Below are 27,016 nucleotides of genomic sequence, written 5' to 3'. Positions count from 1 at the left end.
AGATGACAGTGTCATCTTCATATAAAAAGTAAATCTTGTTGATATGCCAGTGAACTTATGTATTTTTAGATGTCTGGGTACAAGTACAATGCATGACCCCCTTTCTCTTTCCCAGCAACCACTTGTCACCTTGGAAAGCTGGCAGAACAGTGGTCTCGAGTCCAGAAATGAGCTGACTTTCCTATTCCCACTGCTGACAGTTTGTCAGTCACAGGGAGGACCTAATAAACTTCCCGGTGCTTATTTGCCCAATGGTAAATGTACAAATATATTTCAGAGGGAATAAGCATGTCAAGTTTGAAATTCAGATTTGTTCTATCAGAATGTCATTGCTGGAGGAAGCACTGGAAATCAGGTTTTTCCACCTCCTGATCTTACTGAAGGGGGAACTGAAGCCCAGAAAGGTTAGGTGATCTGCCCAAAGTCACACAGCTTATTAATGACAAAACTACAACTGAAACGCTGGTATTCTAGCGCCCAGCCCAGAGCTCTTCCATTCACCTGCCTTTTAAATATGCTGAATCCCTTTCTGCCACTCATCTGGAGTGAGTTCTCGAGCCCACTGAAAAACCCCAATAAATCCTGGTTCTTAGTCTATTTTAAAACATTAAGCGTTTACACAAACAATTCATAATAAAATCGTAAGTTGTAACTATGACAGATTCACACTGTTACTTCTTCAAGTTTAGAGAGAAGACCATGAGATTATGGAAGCTGCCGATTTCTCTACCTTCTGGTTGCTTTATCCATCTCTCTAAAATCAGGTCAGAACACTGCAAAGACTGGCTCTCCCCTGCCGTCACCTCAGCACACACGCTCCTGTAAGAACGAGCTGAAAGCATAGTCTGTCGGCTACTTTTCCTCTTAAAATCTAACTTCCAAGGGCCTGTATTTTAATTATTGATGATGTGTATAGAGTTTCTGTGTCAGGCATTTTTTTCCTGAGTTATAGAATCATCTGGAATGGGGGAAGAACATTTCTCAATATCTCAGTGTAGTTGCCGAGAGTGAATTAACCTGTAAACCTCTAGGATAATTGAATTGTAGCTTTCACCTAAAATGGCTGTCTAGCTGAGATTCCTGCCTACAGTTTTTTCTGCATGTTCCTTTCAGCTGGTTTTAGATCCTGTGTTTTCTATCCCATATAACTTCTTAGGGAAGAGTGCATCTTCTAGATAGCTTGTGCTTCTATAATTCGATTTTCTGTAATCTTTGTTTTCCCTTAGTTTCATAATACATGGCTCATGAGCCCCACTTTCTACATGAACGTCTGCACATTATCCTAACGATGCCACAGATTCCTATTCAGTATATTATGTAGTTAAAGAAAAAAATATATGTGGGCTTTATTCTGTCAGACCCAAACCTGGCACAGCATTTCATGGGCACGAGAGGAGCGGCTACAGTTTAATCAGAAGGTCTGTGGTCTGAGTGCAGAAGGTCTGTGGTCTGAGTGCACTCCCACATTTTCTTGTGGGCTCAAGAAAATGCCTCTGGGGAATGGATAAAGGAGATGTGGTACATATATACAATGGAATATTACTGAGCTATACAAAGGAATGAAATAATGCCATTTGCAGCAACATGGATGGACCTAGAGATTGTCATACTGAGTGAAGTCAGAGAGAGAAAGACAAATATCATATGATATCACTTACATGTGGAATCTTAAAAAAGGCTACAGAGTCAGTGGTTTATCCTACAATCAGATAAGCTGCTGTCTATTAACACATTTTCAAGTCTTTAGACTAAGAGATTGGTTCAAGATGGAGTAGAAGGACGTGGTCTCACTGCCTCTTGCGAGAGCACCGGAACCACAACCAACTGCTGAACAGTCATCGAAAGGAAGACACTGGAACTCACCAAAAAACATACCCCACGTCCAAAGACAAAGGAGAAGCCACAATGAGACGGTAGGAGGGGTGCAATCATAATAACATCAAATCCCAAATAAGTGACTGGAGAACACTTATACCACAGAAGTGCACCCACTGGAGTGAAGGTTCTGAGACTCCCATCAGGCTTCCCAACCTGGGGGTCTGGCAATGGGAGGAGGAATTCCCAGAGAATCAGACTTTGAAGGCTAGCGGGATTTGATGCAGGACTTCGACAGGACTTGGGGAAACAGAGACTCCACTCTTGGAGGGCACAGACAAAGTAGTGTGTGCATCAGGACCCAGGGGAAGGAGCAGTGACCCCATATATTTCGAGCTGTGTTGCAAGCATGCAGAAAATGTCAAGCCACCATGAGATGCTGGGAGTTAACAGAGACCAGGAGACTTAGCCTGGCTGCTGCTGGTGGGTGCCAGGCCTGCCCTCCTGGCTTGTGGCTGAGGCGGGAGCCTGTAAGGTGGCAGGGCCTTCACCAGGCCGCTTGCGTGGTTTACCTACGGGCTCTGATCTGTCCCTTCCTTGGCCACACTATTGGCTGCTTGCTAATTGGTTCTTCTGAGAAGGAAGCAAAACTTCCATGAGAAAGCCAAAATCGGTGACACACTGCTTGATTTCGGAATTTGAGGTCTCTGAAGATCTGAGACGCAAAATTGCTTTGGCGAGCTCTGAAGCCACTCATTCATTGCACCCCAGAGCAGAAGAGAGAGGTGAAGAGAACCTGTCCTTTACTTTGCACTCTGTGGGTACTCATCGAGGCACGTGTAGGGGTGAGTGTTGCTGTGTGTGTTAACAGGAACCAAAAATCCTGCAGACCACAATGACTTTTGTCTTTGGCTTGTCTTTGTATGTTTCTTATCCTTGGTAAGAAGCATTATTATAGCGGGAAGATGTGAATAAGTACTTGTTTATTGTGTTTTGTGGCTCTTCAGCCCTTTGCTTGTAGTTTTTTTCCTCCAACTGCCTGGCAATTTCTTCCAAGACTCACCCCGAGTCCACCACCAGTACCACCACGAAATATGGCTTTCCTCACTTCAGGGTGCACTGCGGCCCAACCTTTTCCTCCATTGTCTGTTTATTTTCTTCTCCTTTCTCCTTAGCACTGTTATTTCCCCCAGATTATGATGCCTGCTCAGATGGGCATTCTACCATTTCCTCAGAGATGTCCAGAGGGTATATAGCAGGTGGATGGCTAACATGAAACTTCTCCCCCTTTAACTCTACAATCAGATGCTGGTTCATGCATGCGGCAGACATGTACTGGGCATTGACTGTACACAGAGCCCAGAGCTCCTGCTTTTGAGGGGCTCACAGTCCTGGACGTGCATGGGAGGGGGATGGGGTGCAGCATGATGATGGCATATTTCCAAGTAAGTTCTGTTTAAGGAGGCTGGGAGGAGGGCGTCCAGGGTACCCTAAGAGTTTAGGATGCAGACAGGTAGTGATAGGAAGGGTAAGGGTTCTAGGTCAGAGGATCATCACGAGCAAAGGTTGAGAAGCAGTCAAGTACAGGAAGCGCACAGAGGACGACTCCGTTTTCCTGGAAGTACATAGAGTTGACAAAGACTAGTGAGGAAGATGAGGCTAAAGACGTGGGTCTGGGCTGTGCAGAAGGACTTGCCTCTGGAGTTCAGGCTTCCAAACACAGAGCTGGCCCATCAGGAATGTTTGAGTAGAAGAAGAGCAACATTGGAGAAGGACTTTCCTCTCTGGCTGGTTTTTAGATTCCTGGCACACAGGTGCTGGAAGAGGCTGGTCTATCCCAGTCTCTACCTCATTCAGAGGAGGAGTTCCTTAGAGGATGTCTGAGTTGGTCAAGGTCAAAACATTGGGTGGCTTTTTCCCCAAGCAATATGGTGCCCACAATGTTGTGTTTGTTTGCACCCACTGGCAATCTTTAAGAGGCACCCTTGGAGGTCTGCAAAAATAGTCTTTTTGCAAAAAAAAAAAAAAAAAAAAAAGAATATTTGTGTAATTTACATTATATGAACGTTCCAACAAGTTGATATCATAGGTTTTGTACTTTCCATGAGGAGAGGTTTAATACACAAAGCAATGACTGCATTTGCAGAAATTATTTTTTGAAAGAAAAGGAATAAAAACGTTAATATTGTTTGCCTTAAAAGCAGGATTTGTGTTAACTTTGACATACTGCATATAATCTTTGTTAGGGTAGTAAGCGAACTTCATGAAATCACTGGTGACAGAAATATAATATCGGACTCTTATACTTGGTGAGTAATAGACACTTTCATTAAAGCCATTGTGTTCCCAGGGAGATCAGCTCGGTGCTTTGTAACCACCTAGAGGGGTGGGATAGGGAGGGTGGGAGGGAGGGAGACGCAAGAGGGAAGAGATATGGGAACATATGTATGTGTATAACTGATTCACTTTGTTATAAAGCAGAAACGAACACACCATTGTAAAGCAATTATACTCCAATAAAGACGTAAAAAAAAAAAAGCCATTGTGTTCCAATAATGACTGACACTAGTAGAGTATAGAATGCAGCTACTCAGTGTATGTCTGAAAGGTTACTGAATCTTTGGGGGCAAGCATATGAAATTGCAAGTGTCTGGATGAGACATATTCGGCCTAAACAATGAGTAGTTTAACTGAATTTTTTGGTTTTGTTCAGTACACTGACATTGTAATATTTACACCTTTAGGCAGTTAATGCCAGAGAGGGAAGTAGGAGAGAAAGATTCTCTTTGGTTTCATGTTAAGTTACCTCTCAGTATTTACCTGATGGAGAAGTTTTGTAAGTATCTGGCATGTGAAAGACCCGGTTTTATAAAATAGAGGTCAAAGACCCAGAGGAATGAAATGTATTTGTCAATGAATATTAAGCCTTTACTCTGTGCCCGGCACTGTGCTAAGCGTTGAGTAATAAAAGATAGCTCAAGCGCTGTCCTTTCTACCTAATGTTCACTGCATTCTTACCCCTAATGAGTAGAGAGTTGAATCTTAAATTTTGATTGTAGTGGAGGAAAAGCATTTTGTTTCCATTTGGAGGAGTATGGCAGAGGTGTTCAAGGAAGGTACTTTCTTTAGCAACCACCAGGTGTCAGTACAGGACTTGGAACTCTTGGCAACAAATGCATTCTTGGTTTTCCTAACCCGCTAAGGCCGTGCCCATTTTGACTTTTCAAAGGCGGTAGACCGCCACTGGGCCACTTTCTCCCAGATATTAGTGTCAAACACTTTCTCCTCAAGACTGCATCACATTCCTTCACCTTTGCCTTATAAAAGTAGCACAAGTTCCTCGACCTTCTTCTACTTTAAAGCTTTTAATTCTTTCATGGTGATGGTTCTACAAAGTAGGGAGGCTATCGGGATGGGGGTAGGGGAGTTTCACGAAGCTCTTGTTGCTTCCACTGATCCCATCCCCCAAACCGGTGGAGCCCACTCTCGGCTGATACGGGGAAAGGTGGAGGGTCTGTTCTTTTTCCTGCACAGAGAAACAATCTGATGGTGGAGCCTGATGGCTCCAAACTGCAGAAGGAAGTGTACAGAGAGAAGCTCCTAGGCATCTCCACTGGCCCAGCCATTTGCTTCCTCTTGCAGTGGTATGTGTTCACGTACGGACATTAAGGAACAGTGTGTTTGTTGACTGACAGGGGAAACCTTGGAGAGGCGGGTATTGATTTGTGTCATACAGGTTTTCACCAGTTTCTCATCCTGCCTCCTCACTTTTTTTTTGTTTACATATATATAAATAATTATTTTCTTACATTCTCTTCCATTATTGGTTATTACAAGATAATTGAATATAGTTCCCTGTGTTATACAGTAGGTCCTTGTTGTTTATTTTATATATAGTGGTATGTATCTGTTAATCCCAAACTCCTAATTTATCCCCCATTTTCCCCTTTGGTATCATAAGTTTGCTTTCTATTATCTGTCAGTCTGTTTCTGTTTTGTAAATAAGTTCATTTGTATCATCTTTAGACTCCACATATAAGTGATATCATATGATATTTGTCTTCCTCTGTCTGACTTACTTCACTCAGTATGATCATCTCTAGGTCCATCCATGTGGCTGCAAATGGCATTATTTCATTCTTTTTATGGCTGAGTAATAGTCCATTGTGTACATATAACCACATCTTTATCCTTTCTTCTGTCAGTCTTTTTTATTTGCCTCCTCACTCGAATGGGCAGGCTGCACAGGGAGCTGAGGCATTTGGTGTGGGGCATCGGGGGATAGGGTGGGAGAAACTGGGGAAGGGCTTCCTTGGACATCCAAGCGTTTTTCGAGCCTCATAAGACGTCAGATGTGGTGGCAGCTGGAGGGATGTCAGTTCGAATGAGCTGCTCAGCTGTTGGTAAACTGAGGGAGAGACGGGCTGGGGAGCTAGAGACACAAAGTCAGCCACTGGCTTCAGCAGCTGAGGCTCCTGGGGTGTGTGGCCTGCAGGGGATGGAGAGTCAGGCATGGCACGCAGCCCCAAGTCTATGCCCTGAAGTAAGGGCCCGAGTGATGCAAGGCACTATGGTGCAGACACACTGTGGGGATTTCCTTCGGGCCAATCAGCGCGACTTGACAAATTGTAGTACAGCTAATTCCAGGCACTGTTCAGATTCTGTTGTTTTATAGTGAATAAAATATTGTAAATAAGGCAGCACATCAATAGGGATTCAAAAATAGTTTCAGTATTTTGCTTTTGTAGAGATTTTCGTCATGAGAGTTAAAGAAGATCACCTTTTTCTTGAAAACATCACGTAGGATGTCTTTAAAATATTCCATATACACACATTACATTGAAGAGGGCGGCTGACATTCTTACTGGAGTCATGCCCAGCTCTGCGTTGAGCAGCAGCTCCCAGACCAGATCCGGGAAGGCTCTCAGACCTGTATTAGGATTGAATGATTGATTGATTAATTGAATTTATTTATTTATTTATTTATGGCTGTGTTGGGTCTTTGTTGCTGCGTGCAGGCTTTCTCTAGTTGCCGCAAGCGGGGGATAATCTTCGTTGCGGTGCGCGGGCTTCTCATCGCTGTGGCTTCTCTTGTTGTGGCGCACGGGCTCTAGGCGCGCGGGCTTCAGTAGTTGTGGCACTCAGGCTCAGTAGTTGTGGCGCACGGGCTTAGTTGCTTCGCGGCATGTGGGATCTTCCCGGACCAGGGCTCGAACCCGTGTCCCCTGCATTGGTAGGAGGATTCTTAACCACTGCACCACCAGGGAAGGCCCTAGGATGTACTTTTTAAGCAGCTTTTTTTTTTTTTTCAGAAGTTATTTAGTGTTGGCTTGACTTACAGTTGATATGGTCCCTGCATATGGGATTGTGTAAGGCACAGATCTAGTTGTCCAAAATCAAAGTGTCTTTACTGTGTGGTGGCTTTAGTTCATGGGCTCTGGCCTCTCCCACTGCTTCAGGAAATCCTACAGCAAGTGCCTGCTTGCTCCCGGAAACTGGAGTCGTCAGATTCCAGCCACATTGCTGTGTGTTAATTCTCACCTCTCAGCAGCAGTCTCACACTTCCCGCTCCTGCTTTTTTTCAGATCACTGGGGTGATCCTGCTGGCCGTTGGAGTCTGGGGCAAACTCACTCTGGGCACCTATATTTCCCTGATTGCCGAGAACTCCACAAATGCTCCCTATGTGCTCATCGGAACTGGCACCACTATTGTCGTGTTTGGCCTGTTTGGATGCTTTGCCACATGCCGTGGTAGCCCATGGATGCTGAAACTGGTGAGTAGGTCACAATATAATACTGCTTTCTGATTCTGTTTTGTAAAAATATAAATCACGTGAAAGCAAAGTGGCCCTTCTTGAAGCCACAGACGAGTCCTTAATAGTCATTGACTCTAATTTTAGTGCAGGCTTTTACCTAACCCACCCTTTAATCCCCTAGAGGGAGAAACAACCCCAGATACAGCCTGACACACAAAAAAATCCCGTCCCGATCCCTCAAGGTAGATGATGACAAAGCACTGGCCAGCGGTTCTAATAAGCCATTTATAGCCTCGTGGCAAGATGCCCTGTTCCAGTTTTGAATTCTGTCTTAGAAATCTCTTCAAGCGTGTGATGTGCAGCCGTGGTGGGTGAGGCAGCACCCCGAACATGAGCAGCCTTTCATTTCCAAGTTCCCAGTGGAGAAATACTTTTCTGCCTCCTTGAGCTGGGCTGGGCTGGGATGCGCGGGCACGCTCTCCTCTACGCCTGCACAGCCTGGCTCCGTGCAGTGGGAGTTGAGCTAAGCCAGAGCTTCCCCACTCAGCAGACACAGCAGTGATGTTTCCCAAAGGGTAAGGATAGGCTGTTGAAAGGCTGCTGCTGCAAGTCTTAACTTTCTGGTAGACCAGTTGCCTAATTCTCTAGTCTCTTGCCCATGCTTTTCATCAATAAGAGTTTATGTGGAAGCCTTTCCCAGATAAAAGGCAGCAAGAGCCTCTCCTCAAAAGAAAATTTTGTTTAAAAGGATTTCTTTCTCTGAAAGGGGAGAGTAGAGATTCCCTCAGTGCTGGGTGGCCCGTCCTTTCTTGTTTAGCCCTAGATTGCAGTAACCCATGACACCGTCTAGTGACAGATAACGGGTGTGAGGGTGATTCACTCCAAAGGAAGCACCTTCCAAATGGGCACTGGTCAGTCTCTTTGTTGGCAGCCTGGTGGAGGTCGTGCTTGATTTGGCCATTTTCTGTCCTGAAGACCGTGTGGGAAGCTGATAGCCTGGCCACAGCTAATCCTTCCAGGTTGGTGGAAAAGCCGTAGTGAGACTATATGGAAGCACTTCTGCTGCTGTCACCTCCATTAGCACTGAGTCTACCTTCTAGTACCTCTTATAGGCGCTAGTGTTCCCTTTTGGTCTAGTGTTGTAGTTTTCAACTTTGATCTGTGCCTGAGTCACCTGGGCTTTTTAAAAACACCTCTGCCAGAGGCCAACCCCCAGCCAGTGGAACCAGACGCTGTGACGGTCAGGATCTGGCTCCACATTTTCTGAAAGCTCTCCAGGGGTGCTATTGCACAGCCGGCGCTGAGACCCTCTTCTTCAGTACAGTGAGTAGCAAGGGAAGAATTAACTCCAGAGGCATGGAAAACAAACTGCTAAAAAGCCATCTGTCCAAACAAGAAGGGAGGAGACCTGGAGACCTGACTGACCCTGATGCTAAGTGGCTTAAGTCTTGAGGGGCAAGGATGTAACCTCTTTGGGCCTTTGTCCCCATTTATGAAAGAACAGCATTGGATTAACCCACCAAGGTTTCTTCCGGCCCAAAGACTATGACTGAAGCAGGCAGAAGTGGGCATGCAACAATGGAGCAGTCATCTCTGGCTTCTTCTGAGTTTCATACCATGCTGCCATTTTCTCCGGACGCTTGGGAGCTTACTAGCAAGTGACCCTTTTGGCGAGTAGAGAAGTTTGGGGGGCTTGGTGTTGGTTTTGGTCTTCTAAAAGCTATCATTTAGTTCCTTTCACCCGCTCAATGTTGTCCTGTGTGCATACTCCATTTTATTTATTCCTCACCACCGCCATAAAGTTCAGGTTGTGTTTTCATGTTACGCGATAGACTTGGAGGTGAAATACCTTGTCCAAGTTCACACAACTAATGTGCAGAGAGCTAGGACGGGAAACCAGATAGGTGTCTTTCGAAAGCCAGGACTATTTCTACTCCAGTATTTTCATTTGGAGAAAACTCGAGCCCTGCCACCTGGATTTAATACAGGCTCTCCCCAGCAGGCCTTCTGAAGGAGCAGCAGCTCTCCTCCGGAAGCTTCCAGAAGCAGAGAACCTCCTAGGGACGTGAAACTGCTGATCTAGCTGAACAGAGCAGAAGTCACTTGATTAGCTGTCCATCTAAAGTTTTGCAGTCCTCATTTAACCTCATTAATTGCAAAACAATTGAAAATAACTCTTTTCACTTTATGGAGGCCCAGAACCGCGGCCCCTTTCCTAAGAGCTACACCGCAGAGTCAAAAGTTCTTTCTCCCACCTGCGTCCTGATGATTACTTTCTCACAGGACTTTCTGGTGGAGTCTGGGCCTGGGGTGAGAGCCCCCCTAGAGTAAGTTGTGCTTCTAACTGCATTTTGTACCAAGTTGAGAGAGAGAAGTCACGTACACGGAGCCTTCTATTCAGAACTGTGTGTTTGATACTTTAGTGTCTGTGCTTTCAGTGTGCGGAGAGACTTTTATTAATATTTTGAACGAAACCAGCATTTTAAGGCAGTATTTCCTCCTTTGAATATATGTGCCCCTGGCTGAGAAAAATAATTTATGATCCCATGCACACATATATACTTTACAAGTAAGCAGTATGGCCACGTGCAGTGTACTCAAATTCTAGGGCATCACCAAAGGCCGTTCCCAACATTCGGGAGCGTTGTATTTCATCTTGAGATGAGAAGAAGCAGATTCTAAGACATATGCCTCGTAGGAGAGGAATCAATTCTTTCCTTTTATCTGCTTTTCAGTCACAAAAATGGAAACCCTTAATGTCTCAGAAGTACCATATAACATCCCTGCACTTAGGCACTTGCACGCACGCGCACACACACCCACACACTTGGAAAGTACAGGAAGCATGAGATGTGTAAGAAGCACTGGGGGTTTTAGATGCTTGCGAACATTGTGGGTCAGCAGCGGAGCTGATTTGCTTTTCAAAAGGCTATCAACTCCGCAGGCAGAACAAGAGAGGGAAGCGACCCACTGCTGCGGGTGCCGCATTCAGGCCGTAGTGAGGAAGGGTATCACGTGGGCCTGTGCACATCTGGGCCGCTCTGTCAGAATGGGAGGTATACAACTCCAAAGGAAGGGGGTTTGAAGCCACTTCATAGGAGATGTGCTTAAGGAAACAGGAGGGCTTGCCCGAACTGAGAGAAGCAGCCGGTCCCTCCATGGCTGTATTCACACAGACGAAGGGCCGTGGCATGGAAGAGAGGTCACACTGGTTCTGGCGTCTCCTGAAAGCAGATGCAACACCAGTAAGTGGAATTTACAAGTAGGCAGACTGTGGCCAAGCGGAAGGAGCCTTTCTGGCAATCGGAACAGTTGAAAACGTGAATGAGCTGCAAGGGATGGGCGGGAGGGAGTGGTCTCAGCTTGCAGACGCCAGGTGACCCTGGTGAGGAAAGTGGTCTAAAGGACTCACAGAAAGGGTGGAACTGTGTCCTGTGCCCTCCAGAGTACTTTCTACCTCGAGGAGCCTAACATTAAGAATAGTGGATACTTAGTTGTAAAAAGCCCTTCCAGATTTCTCTTGGTTGAGCTGACGGGCATGATGCCGGTCCCTGGATGCACTGTCCTCAGCCCGTGTGCCCCCAAATGCTTATGCACGTTAAACAGACACATGCGTATATGGAGGCTCGCATGGGAACATCTGGAGAAGAGGCTTTTTCTACTTTGCCTTCTAGGGAATATGACAACTTGTCTAATTCCCCCTGACAAGAAGGGACCTAGCCCAAAGAAGCACTGTTCTCCCCCCGCCATATCTGACTGTGTCCTTGTCCACTTGCTTTGCAGTATGCCATGTTTCTGTCTCTGGTGTTCCTGGCTGAACTCGTGGCTGGCATTTCTGGGTTTGTGTTTCGTCACGAGGTGAGTATACACCAAGTGGAGAACTCAGTTCAAGGGTCTTTGGGAGGAGGATTTTTGAAACGTCTTGGAATGTGTAAAGGATGCAGAGAAGCTAGCTGGCATCTCCAGTGGTATTTGCTAGTTTCCAAATGCCATGCACTATGAACTGAAATGCCCAGAAAATTCTACAGGTGGGAATTTCGCCAAACTTGAAACCTTAGTTGTTGACCCTCACTCTATTTCTTTATATAGCTGTCGCATGAAAGGATTCTCCGTTGTTGGATTTTTTTTTAAATTAATTTATTTTTGGCTGCGTTGGGTCTTCGTTGCTACGCACGGGCTTTCTCTAGTTGCGGCGAGCGGGGGCTACTCTTCGTTGCGGTGTGCAGGCTTCTCACTGCGGTGGCTTCTCTTGTTGCGGAGCATGGGCTCTAGGCGTGCGGGCTTCAGTAGTTGTGGCACGTGGGCTCAGTAGTTGTGGCTCGCGGGCTCTAGAGCGCAGGCTCAGTAGCTGTGGCGCACGGGCTTAGTTGCTCCGCGGCATGTGGGATCTTCCCGGATCAGGGTTTGAACCTGTGTCCCCTGCATTGGCAGGCGGATTCTTAACCACTGTGCCACCAGGGAAGTCCTTCCTCCTTCTTTTAAAAAAGTGACCTTCCATATAGATTAAATACTTTAAAAGTAGCCACTTCAGCAAGGCACAAGTGTATATCCGTATATCAAGATTTCTCAGAGGCCAGAGGCAAGCCAAACAAGTCGTTGGCCAAAGGCGAAGTGCTACATTTCCCCTAAGCAGCCTTCGCTCTACTGTCTGCTCCCTAGAGCCCCTGCGGGGCGCCCCCTGCCGCCCGGGGGTAAAATCCACACCCCAGTGGCGAGGAGCCCTGTGGCTTCGCTTGGTGGTGTGGGAAAAGGAGAGAAGACAGTCACGATCAAAAACCCCTACAAAGCTGCGCTTTGTTTTTTATTTACATGTAAAATTTGAGATTTCTACAGCTGGGGAGAATGATTTTGAATCCGGTTTTGCGATCAAAACTGCTAGTTTCAAGGACACTCCCAGCTGTCCTTTGTCACACGTGGCCATCCTTCCATGTCCTGTCACTGAGGCTGCTCTATTTGGACAACGTATAGATGCTAATGCAGGGACGAGCTGCTCTCATGCTGTCTGTAGCTGCCGTGGTATCACTTTTCAGATGTGTATACTGATGATAGGTCAGAAAGTGTATACGCTACGATACAGTTCTGGTTCTAACTCCCCACTCCCCAAATTCATTATTGTTCCCTGTAAATAACAGTAAAGATAGAAGCAGCTACACATGTGTTAGAATGGAAAGAAATAGCAAGACGGAGGTAGGAAAGTCAGTGAGGTCGAGTGTGATAACTGTGAGTCTTGAAGTCTGGCATCACCTGTTCCCAGGCCCTGCCTTTGTGCTTGGCCAGGTCAAGTTCCTAGGCGCTTTCTCTCCCCTCTTCCCCTTTACCAGATGTGGCCTCTCAGATGCCAAGACGGACTTCTAGAACCATTTTATGTGGGCACTGCATCCAGAGCTAGATCCCCCATTCTTATTCTCAGCTGAGGTAAAACCTGATACCTAGGACCTGAACATCCTCACCTGCCTAACCGCTTTTCACTGAAAAACCATTTAGGGAAGTGGTGGCTGGGGGTTGCAGTGCCACTCTTTGGCCGCCAGGAGTGGTCTTGAGTTTGGCTAAAGAGTCAAACACACATGATGAGAACAGGTCACAACCTAGCAGCATTGACTGAGAAGGATACAGTAAAGGAAACATAGCTTGCAGGCAGGGCAGCAGTGGGCTTGTTTCTTCAGTGGGAGTCCTCAAAGTGGTCCAGGCTCTAGTCTGTGTAGACCTGCCCACGCCTAAGAGACAATGCACGTGCAATGAAACGAGGGGACACAGCTGGGTGTGGCAACCACCTTGGCTTAGAAGGTCCATGTAAATAATGTCTCTTTATCTCTTGTAACTGTCCAATGGGCATAGCGTCCAGTATCTCAGCAAGGAACGCGCCTAGTTAGAAGAGTCACCATATTTAGCCCTAAGCTTCCCACCAGGTAATTATTCTCATTTGCTGAAGTCCAAGGCCAGAGCCATTTCACCAATCGGGGTACCTTTTACCATAAGCGGGGTTGCCTGGTAACACACCTGATGCTCCGCCTTCAGTAGGTTTCCAGGAAAACAGAACTTGAAAGATAACCCAAGGTCAAATGTGTTCAGAGAAGGAGAAAGGGTTTTGCTAACCATTTATTAACAAGTGAAGTCCATGTCCTTTAGCCTCTTTTTCTCATCGCAATGAAGACAGGTAAGTGAAAGCTGGTTTTGCCCCACTCCTGTATGGTACACTAGGGATCTGATTCTGGTCAAAACATCGGTCTTCCTGCCCGCCCCACACACAATGGCCTGTCCTTTGTCATTCTTCTGAGTAAGGGCAGAAAAAGTTATAGAAAGCAAGGCAGTAACCAATTCCAAGAAAATAACTAGAAAACCATCACAGCCCTTTCCGAATCTGACTAGCCACCTGAGTGGCTCATTGAACTAGGCAGGGTTCCTCCGGATTGGGGGTAAGGGAACATTTTTTTTTTTTAACTCCTGAGCTAACAACCCCCTTGGCCGATCTTCTGAGCTCTTTTGTCTCAGAAAATAGGGCATCCCCTCCCTGGCCTACATTTATTCGGAGACTTTCAGAAGAGGCTATTTTGGGGGGGAAGTTGGTACGAATCTGTGTCCATCTGGGCTGCACTGGACCAGAAGCACATCGCCCCTTGTCTTCCCTAGATCAAGGACACCTTCCTGAGGACTTACACTGATGCCATGCAGAATTACAATGGCAACGACGAGAGGAGCCGGGCAGTGGATCACGTGCAGCGCAGCGTAAGTTCCAGGAAGGAGATGGGGCTGGCAGTGGCCTGCGAGGTCGGGCCGTGGACCTGTGGGCTGCCGGTGACGCTGGACTGGCAGTGTTTGCTCTTGAGCCCCACTCTCCGCCTCTTGGCCCAGTTCCCTTTCCAACAGTGGACATCCAGTACTTTTTCAGGGTCCAGGGATCCAGGTAATTGGTGCCAAGAAGGACCACTCCCTCTGGTTTGCTTTTCATCCGTAAGGATGTGAGCATCCCAAGGAGAGCTAGTTTGCCCTTAAAATCTGAAGCCTTGGAGCAGTGAGTGTAGGACCGCCTGACTTCGAGTTGGCTCCCTAAGACCAGCCTTCTGGAAATGGTGTCTTGAGGCTGGGCGGTGAGCTCAGGTGAGCTGTGTTCACCGGCTTGGGCGGTGCAGTGGGGTTGGAGAGCCGATCTCAGAGCAGCTGAGGATCCTGCAGGTGTGTGAATGGCCCAGGCTGCCTGGTGCTTCTCAGAGGATATGAGGAAAGTAGTTGTTTCCTGCCTGGAGGTGCTCAAGCCTGACTGCCCATCAGGATCATCTGGAGAGGTTATTTTGTTTTTTGTTTTCACGGTACACAGGCCTCTCACTATTGTGGCCTCTCCCGTTGCGGAGCACAGGCTCCGGACGCGCAGGCTCAGCGGCCATGGCTCACGGGCCCAGCCGCTCTGCGGCATGTGGGATCCTCCCGGACCGGGGCACGAACCCGTGTCCCCTGCATCGGCAGGCGGACTCTCAACCACTGCGCCACCAGGGAAGCCCCAGGAGAGGTTTTGGACTGAGGGGTGTCTTTTATTGTTGTGTTGTTTTGTTTTGACTTCAGAAGCAGTATTTTTATGTTTTTGGTAATTTATTTTGGTAGAATCTCAAAGTCACCCAGAAAAGCTGCAGGAATAGTACAAGGAGCTGTACCCCTTTTACCCAGATTCACCAATTAATGATATATTTTGCCCCATCTGCTTCAATATCCTCTATGTCAGCAGTTGGCACATCTTTGCTGTAAAGGGTCGAGTAGTAACTATTTGAGGCTTTGAAGGCCCTGCAGTCTCTGTCACAACTACTCAACTCTGCCTTTGTAGCACAAAATCTGCCCTAGACAACACGTAACACAGAGGCACAGCTGTGTCCCAGTAAAACTTGATTTACAAAGCCAGGTAGCTGGTGGGCTGTAGTTTACCAGCACCAACTCTCTCTTCCTCCACGTGCATCTTTTTTCCCCGCTAAACCATTTATGTACGTATTAGTACAGATCTTGGGGAGAGCTTTCTAAAACCATTTTGGCCTGAGCTCCCCATCGACGGTCCTGATTCAGTAGATCTCTAGTCTGTCTCTTTAGCAGCACCTATTCACGCAAGTGATTTTGATGCTTAGCCAGGCCAGAGAGCAGCTGCTTGGCTTTGGGAGGTGGAAACCAACGCAATATGGCGTCTAGGACTCACTTCGCCCGCTGAGTTCACGTGGGTATGCCAGTGAGTAGAATTGTTATTGGAGCTTCAGCTCATCTTGGCTCACCAAAGCTGTGCCTGTCGACTTAGGGCCTGGGCCCATGTTTTTCTTTTAAAAGCTGCAAGGCGCTGGGTGCAGAGACCACAGTGCCTTTGATCTGCCACACTTAATTCTTTTCCTTTTCCCGTTAACAGCTGAGCTGCTGTGGGGTGCAGAACTACACCAACTGGAGCACCAGCCCCTACTTTCTGGAGCACGGCATCCCCCCAAGTTGCTGCATGAACGACACCGATTGTAATCCCCAGGATCTGCACAACCTGACCGTGGCCGCCACTAAAGTGAACCAGAAGGTACTCACTCCCTCTTGGTCCTGATGGGACTCAGTGGTGAATGTTTGGGGAGGGCTTTTTCGTCTCTGTGAAATTATGACAAATGGGTTAGAAATGATAGTCTTGGAGAGAGTCAGGAATCTTCCTTTGTGGTTCTTTCTGGCCAGGGAGAGGCGCTGGGCTGCCCACTTCTGAAGGAGAAAGGCTTGCCTCAGCGAGACTCTACCAGGCATAGTTAGGAGTTAGCAAGTGGTTCCTGTTAACCCTGATGCTGATGTCAGGGAATGTGGCCTTCTTTCTGGGTGTCTGTCTTCTGCTTAATGTACCTTCGAAACATGAAATTATTCCCAGCTGGGTGCCGGTCCTCAGCAGAAAGAGGGAGTTGAGTTGACAGACAGCATCTGCTTCTGCGAGGAGGGTGGCCTTGATTTTAGGGACTTCACTGCATTGGGAAAAGAAATCAACAACTTCAACTCACTCTCAACATCCTGACTCCCAAAGAAATTAGAGGAAAAAAAAAACTGGCCAAGAGACATTTGAAAGTTAGTACGTAGTAGAAATGAGGGAAATGAAACTTAGGTAGAGAAAAGGAAAATCAATTCTGTATTCCACTCTGCAGAGAATCTGATGAAGACATGATACAGCTGTGTGTGAGGGCTATCTATTCTTAAACATTTAGGGAAATGCCAGATAGAAACTATGTCTTGCTGAAACAAAAGGGAGAAAAAAAACCCTACTGTTGCGTTTACCTGTGGTTATGCTGCCATCAGGTAAATTTTCTTTTCTTACTAAGTTTTCTTTTTTTTTGGCCACGCTGCACGGCATGTGGGATCTTAGTTCCCTGACCAGGGATCGAACCCGTGCCCCCTGCAGTGGAAGCTTGGAGTCTTAACTAGTGGACTTCCCTGGAGTCTTAACCAGGGAAATCCCAAAGTTCTAGTTTTCTAAGGTCTTCACAATTCTATGGGATCTGGGCCAACTACTGAATAATTCACAGAAGATAGCCATCCTTTCAAGATAAGAATGTTAAGAGATGGTTTCTATACTTTACCCATGTAATGTTGGTATTTGTAGCAGAACTGCTGCAAGGCATTGTTGCCATATTCTGGAAGCTCCTTTTGTCATTCTGGGTTTAGTACTTGGCTGTTGGTGTGGTGAGATAAGATGTTCAGTACAGACAGCTTCTTGTGTGAGCTAAGAGAACATCTGTTCCAACTGGAATTTTTTATGAACCCCACGTTTGAGGCCTCCTTCGCCTCTCATCAGCAAGGTGACTTCCGGTTTCTTCATGGACACCTCCATTGAGCATCCATATATGTCATTATGCTGCCACTGTATGAAGTGCTGAGCAGACCTGGCACTCAGGGGATGCTCCGATGTATAGAAGGCAAGACGCGCTTTATGGAGTGAGATATTGGCACAGCAGAGCCTCAGGAGGTCCTTTGTAGAGGCGGCAATCATCAACCTTGATAAAAGCCTTCTTTCTGAAAAAAAATTTCACCCGAACTACTTCTTTTGTGAAAGTTGAGGGCTTCGAAGTCAGGACCACAGGGTCTGGAGTCAGACTGCAGTTTAAATCCTGGCTCAGCCACTTGCTGGTTGTGTGATCTTGATCAAGTTACTTAACCTTTCTCAGCCTTGTTTCTCTCATCTGTAAAATAGAATAACAGTTCTTGCCCCTTAGGATTGATAGGAGAATTGAATGAGATAAAGCATAAAGCACAGTGCATGGCAGAGAGTAAAGGACAAGATGAACGTTAACTGTAATGTTAAATGGTAGCTGTGGTGTAAATGTCACTACAATAACGGTGACGTCTGTCTTCCACCCTACCACACTGTGCCTTTTATTAGAAATGATGCAGCAGGTCCTTGTAGGGAGGGTCTTTTGTTTGTATTCAAAAGCAGGCTTAGAGGCAGATCCTATAGTGCATCTCTAGAATCCTTACAATGATTTCCAGAAAGATAGGGGAGCATTTTTTCACTTCACTGATAACCTACAAATTGGCCTCGCTCCCAGCCTCCCCCCCCACCCCGCCCCGACAATCCTACTTTACATTTTCCTGGGTGCCTCAAATACCTGGAAGAGATACTTCTCTCTCACTTCCCTTTTACCCTCCAACCTGGCTCCCTCTGTGGAGAGAAAGTGAATGAAAACTGAAATTTGCCTAGGAAATTTCATTAGATATTCTCATTTAATGCCCACCTGAACTTCTCAGACCAATTACTTCCCAGGCCTGAGTCTGTGACACCTCATCTATAAAAGGTAAGCAGTGCGGATGGGGTGAGATGTGGAGTGATAGTCGATGCTCATAAACGTTAGCCTCCCCAAACTGACTCCCTCCCCCAGGAAGATGAACTCCCACCATGTCCTAGTTCTGTGGAATCCTGTTATATAAAATACATGCACTCTCAATCCCCATAGATCTTTCAGTGTCTTGAACCCTGTGCCCTGATAGCACAGAAAGGTGGCTCTGGGCTCTTACCTGGCAGCCTGAGAAACCTACCTTGTACAAATCACTGGCAGAGAGCAGGAAGGTGAGAGTGGTTAAGCAGGATATCTATCGTTTTGTTTTGAGGACAGCTTTGATTTTGGTTTTGCTAAGCATGGTGATCAAACGTCCACAGGTTCAGTTAGCTAACAGCATTGACCGACTCCTACCCCCTAAGAATTCCTTGCCTTTTTTTAAAGAGCCAGGGCAAGAGGAAGAGAGTTATTCTGGTTGGCAGCTCCAGAGGTACCTCCTCCCAGTACCTGCCTGGAAGCAGCCGTGCTACTCCTGCTACTGAAAAGCCTGCCACTTGCAGGTGTTTCCCATCAGAGGCCCTGTTGATTCAGACTTGCTGAGAGGGTGAGCAAATTACCTGTTCTGTTTCTGGGTGTTTCCTAGGACATTTAGCAGGTCTCTGTAGATTGTTCTCACACCTGACAATCAGGCTTTCATTTTCAGAAATTAAGAGAGATCGTCGTGGGTAGATAAGAGAATTTTCGGCGAGAATTTGAGGTGGAAGGCAAACGTGCACTGGGGTTGTAGGATCGAAGCAGTTCGGGCAGTCTGCAGAGCTAGGCCGAGACCTGGAAAATGGGCTTGTGGGTCCATAGAGTGAACAACAGAGGAAAAGCTGGAGAAGGAAAGCATTTATTGCAACCTGGGTCTTGTATCATTTAAACAACAATGAAGAAGCTAAATCACTTTCATCTTTTCACCTTAAGTAACTCTCTTATTGCTATAATTTATTAATTTGCTCTTTGTTTAGAGTGAAAAAGGGTGGAGGAACTTTTCTTAGCGAAGAGTGCTTCTCAAACTTTAATGGGCACGTGAAACATCTGGAGATATTAACATTCATTAAAACTCATTAAAAATGAGTAACCCCGGGATCTGGCAGATTCTGGTTCAGTAGGTCTGGAGTGAGGTCTCAGATTCTGCATTTCTAACAAAATCCCCAGTAATGCTGCTTCTGCTGCTTGTAGCAAAACCCCGGTGCGAGGAGCAAGGTTTAGAGAGAACGATTTTGCCACAGTGGTACTAATGCCAGGCCCTTACTTCATTTTTCTGTTTTCTCTTAACTGGTTGGAGTGGGCTTTTCAAAAATGTGACTGACTCTGATTTCTACTCCATTGTAGGAGATTTCATACTTTAGAAAAACATATTCACCTTATGTGTAGAATTAAAGTTCACAGCAAAAAAAAAAAAAAAATAGAAAAAATAACCCTATTCCCCCCCCCCCAAAAAACCAAAAACACCTATCCCAAACTATTTTGCAGAGTAAGAAAATAGCTCACCTCACTTCTCTCTGGTTTTTATTACTGGGTTTGTGTTTCCATATTTTGAGCTGATGTAACACTGGCGGTGGTGTGAACTTCATTCCCTGGCCCGAGCATCGCTGTGGGGAGGAGATACAGCAATGAACAATGACCAGCACAGAAAAACTCTGTCTTAGCTGCTGCCATTTGGGAAAGTGCTAGAATATCCACCTCTCTTCTGGCTTTGACTTCTTCCTAACCCGAACTGACTTTCTTTCCACTACCTTTTGGAAAATAGTGTGATATATAGTTTCACTAGTAGAAATGAAATCAGTGAGCAAGCTTCTCCTATAAAGAGAAGCAAATTGGAAAACTTTCCATGAGCAATAATGTGTTTCCTTTCCCACCCCTGCCCCGGCCTTCAAATTTGCATCAGGTAACTAAGGAGCATAGTTTGTCCATTGCATTGAAAACATATGTCAAAGCACTGCTGCTAAATTAATGCATCTTTGTCTTTGCAAACAGACTGTGAATGCATAAAATATCATTTATTAGAAGATACAGCATTGACAGACTTTTCACAAGCTCTATGAGAAATGTTAAATCATTAAACTTTGAATTTAAAAATGGGAGACATGTTTTTGGTTGGTCTTGTTCCTCAGATGTTATTACAATTTAGTGGGCCTTTCTTGATGAACAATAATCCTCTTTACCCTGTTTATGAAATTGTCTTGATTTTTCACAGACTTCATACATTCAAGTTGAGGCCCTTTTTCAGAAAACTGGAAAATGACCATGTCTTCCAAAGCTGAACACGTCAGTTCAGAAGTCTAGGTTGATTTGGCCCAGTTCCAAACTACAGAAATACACTCACACACTGACACACATATATGTTCGCTAATTCCTGCTGTTTGAGCTGTCAGGCGTTTTAACAAGAAGTCAGCTTTTGCCTTTGCCTTACGAGTGATGCACAAAATTTGGTGTCCTGGACTGGGTTGATAAAATGTAATCCAGAATAACAACAAAACTAGTTTAGCAACATTGTCAAACTCCAACCAGACCATTTCTTTTAAAGAAATTAAACTTTATCAATATTAAACTAACATTGAAATTGGTAAAATTGGTGTTGGTTTTAACCACAACATGTGGAGATTTCACAGGATGTTAAAGGGAAACTCACTTCATTTTACGAATGAGGTTATTGACATCGTAATAGAGAGAGGGGAAGTGACTTCTTCAAGGTCCCATAGTAAATCTGTGGAAAATATGACTCTAGAACATGGGATTTTCCCTACTAAAGAAAAGCTTAATGGTCTCCGTAGGAAGAACCCTAAAATACCATAAGGTTGGCAGGTGTTCAAACACCACCTTCTAACCAGAGGATTTCACTTTATTTATCTAAGATTCTGTCATTTGTTGTCAAAATGCTAGTAACTATGTTTATGATGCTGAGTTTTGCTGGTCAGGGACGCAGAATGCCTTTGCACGTGTTTAAGTCTGCTTCTGTATCCACAGCATTCGCCTCATGGATCTTACAGACTTCTTGCTAAATTTCATCATACAACAGAAACGTTTGTGGATGAAAGTGTATATCTGGGATTTACTTTAAAATAATCCAGCCAGGGGGTGCATGTTGAAGAAATTTAAATGAAACAAGATCGGCCATATGTTCACTGTGATTTTAGAGGAAGGGTCACTTGGGGGTTCTGTACCGTTTGTATGTTTGAGATTTTTCGTTCTGTTTGCGGAATGAAGGTTGGGGTGTATGTGCGAGTGTCGTGAGGTAACCCAGCCGGTCTGGCCTGGGTGAAACATGTCTCTGAGACCATGATTCTGTGTTTTCAGGGTTGTTATGATCTGGTGACCAGTTTCATGGAGACCAACATGGGAATCATCGCTGGAGTGGCTTTTGGGATCGCATTCTCCCAGGTAATCTTGCGGTCGCACCTAGCCTTTCCTATGTCTCCTGCTCTCCTTTCCCTCCCTGGTCTCCAGATTCTGTGGCGGCCTCCCCGTGCCTGGGGAAAGGCTGATGGATGGGGTCAGAACTCCTTGCTTATTTAGTCCTCAGGTCATCTGTTTATTGATTTTCCTTTTTCAACTTAAATGAAGTTTTGCCATCAAGGGAATATTGGTTACAGTTCAACTAATGACTAGCTCCAGAAAAACAACTCCCTTCTTCTGTAGGTCAAATGGAGGTTAGCTGAACAAGGTGCCGCCTTAATTGGAGCCTAAACAACTCCAAACATCAAATGGCTGATTTGGATTCGGGGAGGAGGGTAGGGCTCTTTTCCTGGTTGACCTGTCCCTTTTTGGTTCTTAGTTCCCGGGGATTGTGCATGAGATCGCTCGCTCCCTTTTAAAGAAAGCCGCAATGTAGCAAATTTCATCCTGTCCTCATTATTGGATCTCAAGGTTTGATTATTGTTTCTTAAGAGGAAACTGAATTTGTGTATATGCAATGTTATATGCCTTTATCTCCACCCGGCCTCTAAAAAAGAATAGGAGAAGCCATTATGCAAACTAAGCAAGCCACACATACTCAAGGATGGAACATGATTAAGCTAAATCTAAAATTTTGCCCACCTGCACCAGTCGGTGTGTTGCCCCACAGGCTTCTGATCTCCCGGCCAGTTGCTATAATGTTGCTGTGGGTGGAAGGATCGGCATATATACCTAACAACCAAAAAAAATTGATTTATCTTTAACACAGAATTTTTTTCAGACCAACAGATCATTTTTCCAACAAAGCCTAATTAGTGTTACCTCAGTAATGTTGCCATGGCTCTGGTTTTATCTGCCTGAATTCTATATCAGGTCTCCCAGACTATAATTACCCCTCCCTCCACGGCCCTTATACCACTTCCCTTCTTGCTGAGCAATGCAGATGCACTTTAATCTTATTTAAGTTTGTTCCTAAAACATCTTTATTGAAATATGGCCTATAAAGAGAAGCGCACACATTGTAAGTCTACAGCTTAATAAGTTATCAAAACATGAGCTTACCTGTGTACTGACCACCACTTAGATCAAGGCAGAGCATGTTAGCCTGGTAGTTTTTGCACATGGAGGGCTTGGCCTCAGTTAAGTCTAATAAGCTTTTCTTCCCAAGAAGGTACCAAACCGTGTGTGACATTTCCTCTCACAAGGGCATGTGGGCCCAGCCAGCACGAGTGTGTATTTCTTGTGGCAGTTTTAAAAATCTTTTACCACGTTTTGTTTTTTTGCGGCTCGGGAAGGGCTTGAACCCTCAACACGCCAACACACACAGACCAGATTGGTGCCACAGACAGTACTGATTAACTCGGTCTCGAGAGACACATCAAAAGAAGCTGCAGCCCTGAACTTTCTTCTGGTTGCTATCCTGTTTCAGTAATAACACTTCAGTGACATATCAGTAATGGCCAGGGGACATTTTAGAGGATTCTGGACCATGTGTCCGATGCAGTGTGCAGGAGGCATCTGGCAGGTGCACATATGGTCTGCTTTACACATGTATGTGCAGTGTTGGGTTAACCACCTACAGGACAGGCTTGTTGCTTGCGTTTGAGGAGGACCGTCTCCTTGGAGGAAGGAATATGGCTGCAGTCGGCCCTCATGGCTACCCTAGACCCATGAAGGGACACGAAGCCGGTACTCTCCCTGGGGAAGAGCCAGGACTCTCGTGGATGAAACATCTTTTCATCCAAGAACCTTTCCATGTGGCCACGAGGGGTTGGGAAAACAGTCCTACTTTCATGAGTGAGGTGAACCAGGTCATAAAGAATCTGATTAATACCTCTCGCACTTCTCACATCCCCGTGGAGGGATTTAGGGTGTAGACCAGTGGTTATCTGGCCCAATGAGCACTCATCTCTGTGCTACGTGGAAGAAACCCCTGCCGTGGGGCTCGCTGAGTTTGCTCTGTGGCCCTCTGGGGCAACGAGAAAGGGGCTTTGGCCCCAAGGAAGCCCCAGACAGACTCTCTTCAGAGTTTAGGTTTCTTCAAGGTACTGCAGAGTTGTTGGGATAAGAAAACAAAACCCAAAGCCCAGGAGCATCGCAGAGGCAGTACCATTCACCCACGTGGCCGGTCAACCACAGTGGGGCAGAGACTTGAGATCTGCTGTGCTCAGCTTGGGGCAGGGAAAGGGATGGCCACGGCCAGCTGTTGTTAGCCAGACGCACTAGGAACTGCAGCTTTTAACGCTGCCAGCAGCCTCGGGGTACCTGGAAGCTGAAGCTGGCTTCCAGTCGTCAGTAGATCCAGGGCCTCTCTGGGACCACGGTGGCCACTTACCAGATGCCCATTCAAGAACCAGCCTTACTCACCTGCCACCAAAGCTTTAGCCACAGGTGTTCAAAAATTCTAGAACAAGCGTTATAGTAAAACTTAGCAGATGTTGGCTGATACAGATAGATCAGTCACAGGGGCCTATGTGGTGGCCTGCGTATAAGAAAGCAAGCTCTGCTGAGTAGAGGCCAAAGTGGGTAGGAAAGAAGAGAGCACCTGCCCCACTCCTTACCTGCTCTCCACCTTCTCCTTGCCCTCTTCCTCACCTGCTCTCATGACGTCCACGCTATCCTCTGTTGGAACAAACCGGCCTTGCACATCTGTTGTCTTAGAAATCAAAGGTAGTATAAAGTACAGGGGAAACTAAGCCGAGTCTAGCCTTTTAATAGACCGTGCGAGAACTCTGTCCTGTTACCTAACTTAGCTAGCTTAAAGCTCTTGAGTGCTGTTTTTGGATAGCAGGGTTTGGGCAGGTGTTTAATATTTGGATAGCAGGGTTTGGGCAGGTGTTTAATATTTGTCTGCACAAAGTCCCAGTGCCTTTGCCCTCGCAAGGAGAAGGCCATTTGTCTGGACTTGATGGGCAGGTCCTGCTGCCCTGAATCTATAGCAGATGGCTGAGTGTGTTTTTATAGGGTACCTCCTCCCTGCATCTTCGGCAGCTACTCTCTTATTCGAGGGGTCTTGGGAACACACACACAGAGAAATAGCCTCACCTCCCTCGTCCCTAACATGACCTGGAAACCAAGCGTCTGAGTCTGGACACTTGTATTGCTCAGCTTGTGACACTGCTTCCCGCCCTGGTTGGCCTTCTGCTACGGGTCTCTGGATTTAGCACTTCTGTATCCAACGTAAATAGCTTCGCTAGACTTGGAGACTATTAGGCTGGATTAATCCCCCAAAGCACAGAATGTTACAGTCCTGAGTAAGGACGGTGGAGCTGTTTTCCAGAAGGGAGAGTTGAGGGCTTTGCTTGAGGTTGGGTGGCTACTGGAGATCCAGGATTACAATTCTGAGGGTCTCATCTGGTCTGCTGTATTCAACATTCAGGCCAGAGACAACCCTTGTTCTTGCTTCACGTAGCACCTAAATGGAGCTCAGTTTGTGCCTTTATAATGAAAGGATTTGAGTTCGTGGAATTGCAAAGACAAAGATACTCATTAAAAAAATACAGATCCTGGCTTCCCAGGTGGCGCAGTGGTTAAGAATCCGCCTGCCAATGCAGGGGGACACGGGTTCGAGCCCTGGTCCGGGAAGATCCCACATGCCGCAGAGCAACTAAGCCCGTGTGCCATAACTACTGAGCCTGTGCTCTAGAGCTCGCAAGCCACAACTACTGAGCCCGTGAGCCACAGCTACTGAAGCCCGGGCCCCTAGAGCCCGTGCTCCGCAGCAATAGAAACCACTGCAATGAGAAGCCCACACACCGCAATGAAGAGTAGCCCCGCTCACCGCAACTAGAGAAAGCCCGCACGCAGCAACAAAGACCGAACACAGCCAAAAACACATTAAAAAAATACAGATCCTCTTCCTACCTATCCATCCCCTGACCCTCACCCCTGCAGGGCCTCCTCCGGGGCCCACAGGCTACTGAGCTGATTCCTTACGGACCAAGGATTCTTTTCTGGGACTTGTTTACCTTTTCTGTATAGAGGGCAGGGAACAAAGCTGTCAATAGCCTTGATGAGACATGGCTGAATAAGGCTAACGGAAGTTTTTACTTATTCCCCTAGTGTTTTCAGGCCCTGAAACGGTCCCTAAAAGCATTTATACAGTTTTATTTCAAACCAGATACCTTGGCACTTACCCAGTTCAGTCATGAACATAAAATCTCCACAGACATTCTAAGGATCGAAATTTTCGACCTATTGCTTTTGCCACTTTCTTGTTAAGAAAGTTGCCTTTTACACTGTTTGCTGGCCTCTCTCTGCCCCTCAGGAATCGGGGACCGGGCCACGTTTACCTCCCATGGTGATCGCAGGGGAAGACAGCCTTGCCCTGTCGCCTTTGCTGACCTGGACCCCACCCCTCTCTCAGCCCCTCTGCCACCTCTTGGAGTCCGTCCTGTTCCTGGTAATTAGCAGAGCCCCAGCGACGTGATCGCTGTTACTGGCGCTCTCTTTGTGGGAATGCTTCGAGAAGGTTAGAGTAGACCTCTTATAAGTCTGTCCTTCCCTCTCTGGCTTCTCAGTTCTCAAAGGGGCTCCCGGAGGTTTTCATGACCCCAAAGAAAGCAGAATATATAGTACAGACAATGCCGAGAGCGGTAAAAAGAAAATGTTACTTCCAACGATTAGATGAAGGCTAATTACAAAGTCTTAGACGACAATATAAATAATCTGACCTCAGACTCCCTAGGCTGTACGGCACTTGACACTTCGCCAGTCACGGGGAGAGGGAGAGGTGACTCTGGGGTCTCCGTCCTGAGGGCTGTTTAGCGTAAGAGGCAAGCTCTCCTTTTCCTGTCTTCCTCCGGGGTTTAAAGCAGAAGTTTGTTCCGGTGCCCACAGTCTCCGGCCTTAAGACACATCAGCAGTGTGCTTCCGAGGGGCAGCCTGGAATCCCACAGAGCATACCTCTGTTCTTTGAGGCGCTATTTACATATATTTAACCTAAAACAAAATAAAGATGGATTTTTCTGTGTACAGATTAATCGGGTCTAGTGGCAAGCGAGCGTTTGCTCCTGACTCTGAGAAAGAGGCTATGTCTTTACCAGGCTTTCAGTTATGTACCTAGAAATAATCTGGTAGTAAATGGTATTAAGTATAGGATGTTTCCCCCCCTCCCCGCTTTCCCTTAACTTGGTGCTTAGGGAAATGAGAGATCAAAGTTTTCTCTCAAATATGATGAGACACTGTAGCAAATTTGACGTCAGTAATCCTGCAAACAATTCAAAACACCCACCATATCCCAAATCCTAGTTT

At 46.3% G+C, this 27,016-nt stretch overlaps 1 protein-coding gene and 1 long non-coding RNA gene across 3 annotated transcripts in view; one reads left to right on the top strand and one right to left on the bottom strand.

Annotated features, from left to right (window-relative positions):
- Positions 1–27,016, top strand: part of TSPAN7 (tetraspanin 7) — a 168,787-nt gene that overhangs the window by 104,670 nt on the left and 37,101 nt on the right. For both annotated transcript variants that reach the window (XM_060138696.1, XM_060138695.1), the window contains exons 2-6: positions 7,401–7,589; positions 11,355–11,429; positions 14,199–14,294; positions 15,943–16,098; positions 21,665–21,748. In XM_060138696.1, coding sequence (XP_059994679.1) covers positions 7,401–7,589; positions 11,355–11,429; positions 14,199–14,294; positions 15,943–16,098; positions 21,665–21,748 — 600 coding nt within the window. The remainder of the gene's footprint in view (positions 1–7,400; positions 7,590–11,354; positions 11,430–14,198; positions 14,295–15,942; positions 16,099–21,664; positions 21,749–27,016) is intronic.
- Positions 19,863–26,555, bottom strand: LOC132514041 (uncharacterized). The gene is made up of 4 exons (XR_009538608.1): positions 26,437–26,555; positions 24,325–24,383; positions 22,406–22,495; positions 19,863–19,959 (listed from the first exon to the last, which is right to left on the bottom strand). It is a non-coding gene; the product is annotated as an uncharacterized LOC132514041 (long non-coding RNA).

Source organism: Lagenorhynchus albirostris, chromosome X, assembly GCF_949774975.1.
Source record: "Lagenorhynchus albirostris chromosome X, mLagAlb1.1, whole genome shotgun sequence".
Classification (NCBI taxonomy): domain Eukaryota; kingdom Metazoa; phylum Chordata; class Mammalia; order Artiodactyla; family Delphinidae; genus Lagenorhynchus; species Lagenorhynchus albirostris.
This window is presented reverse-complemented; position numbering and strand designations above follow the sequence as displayed.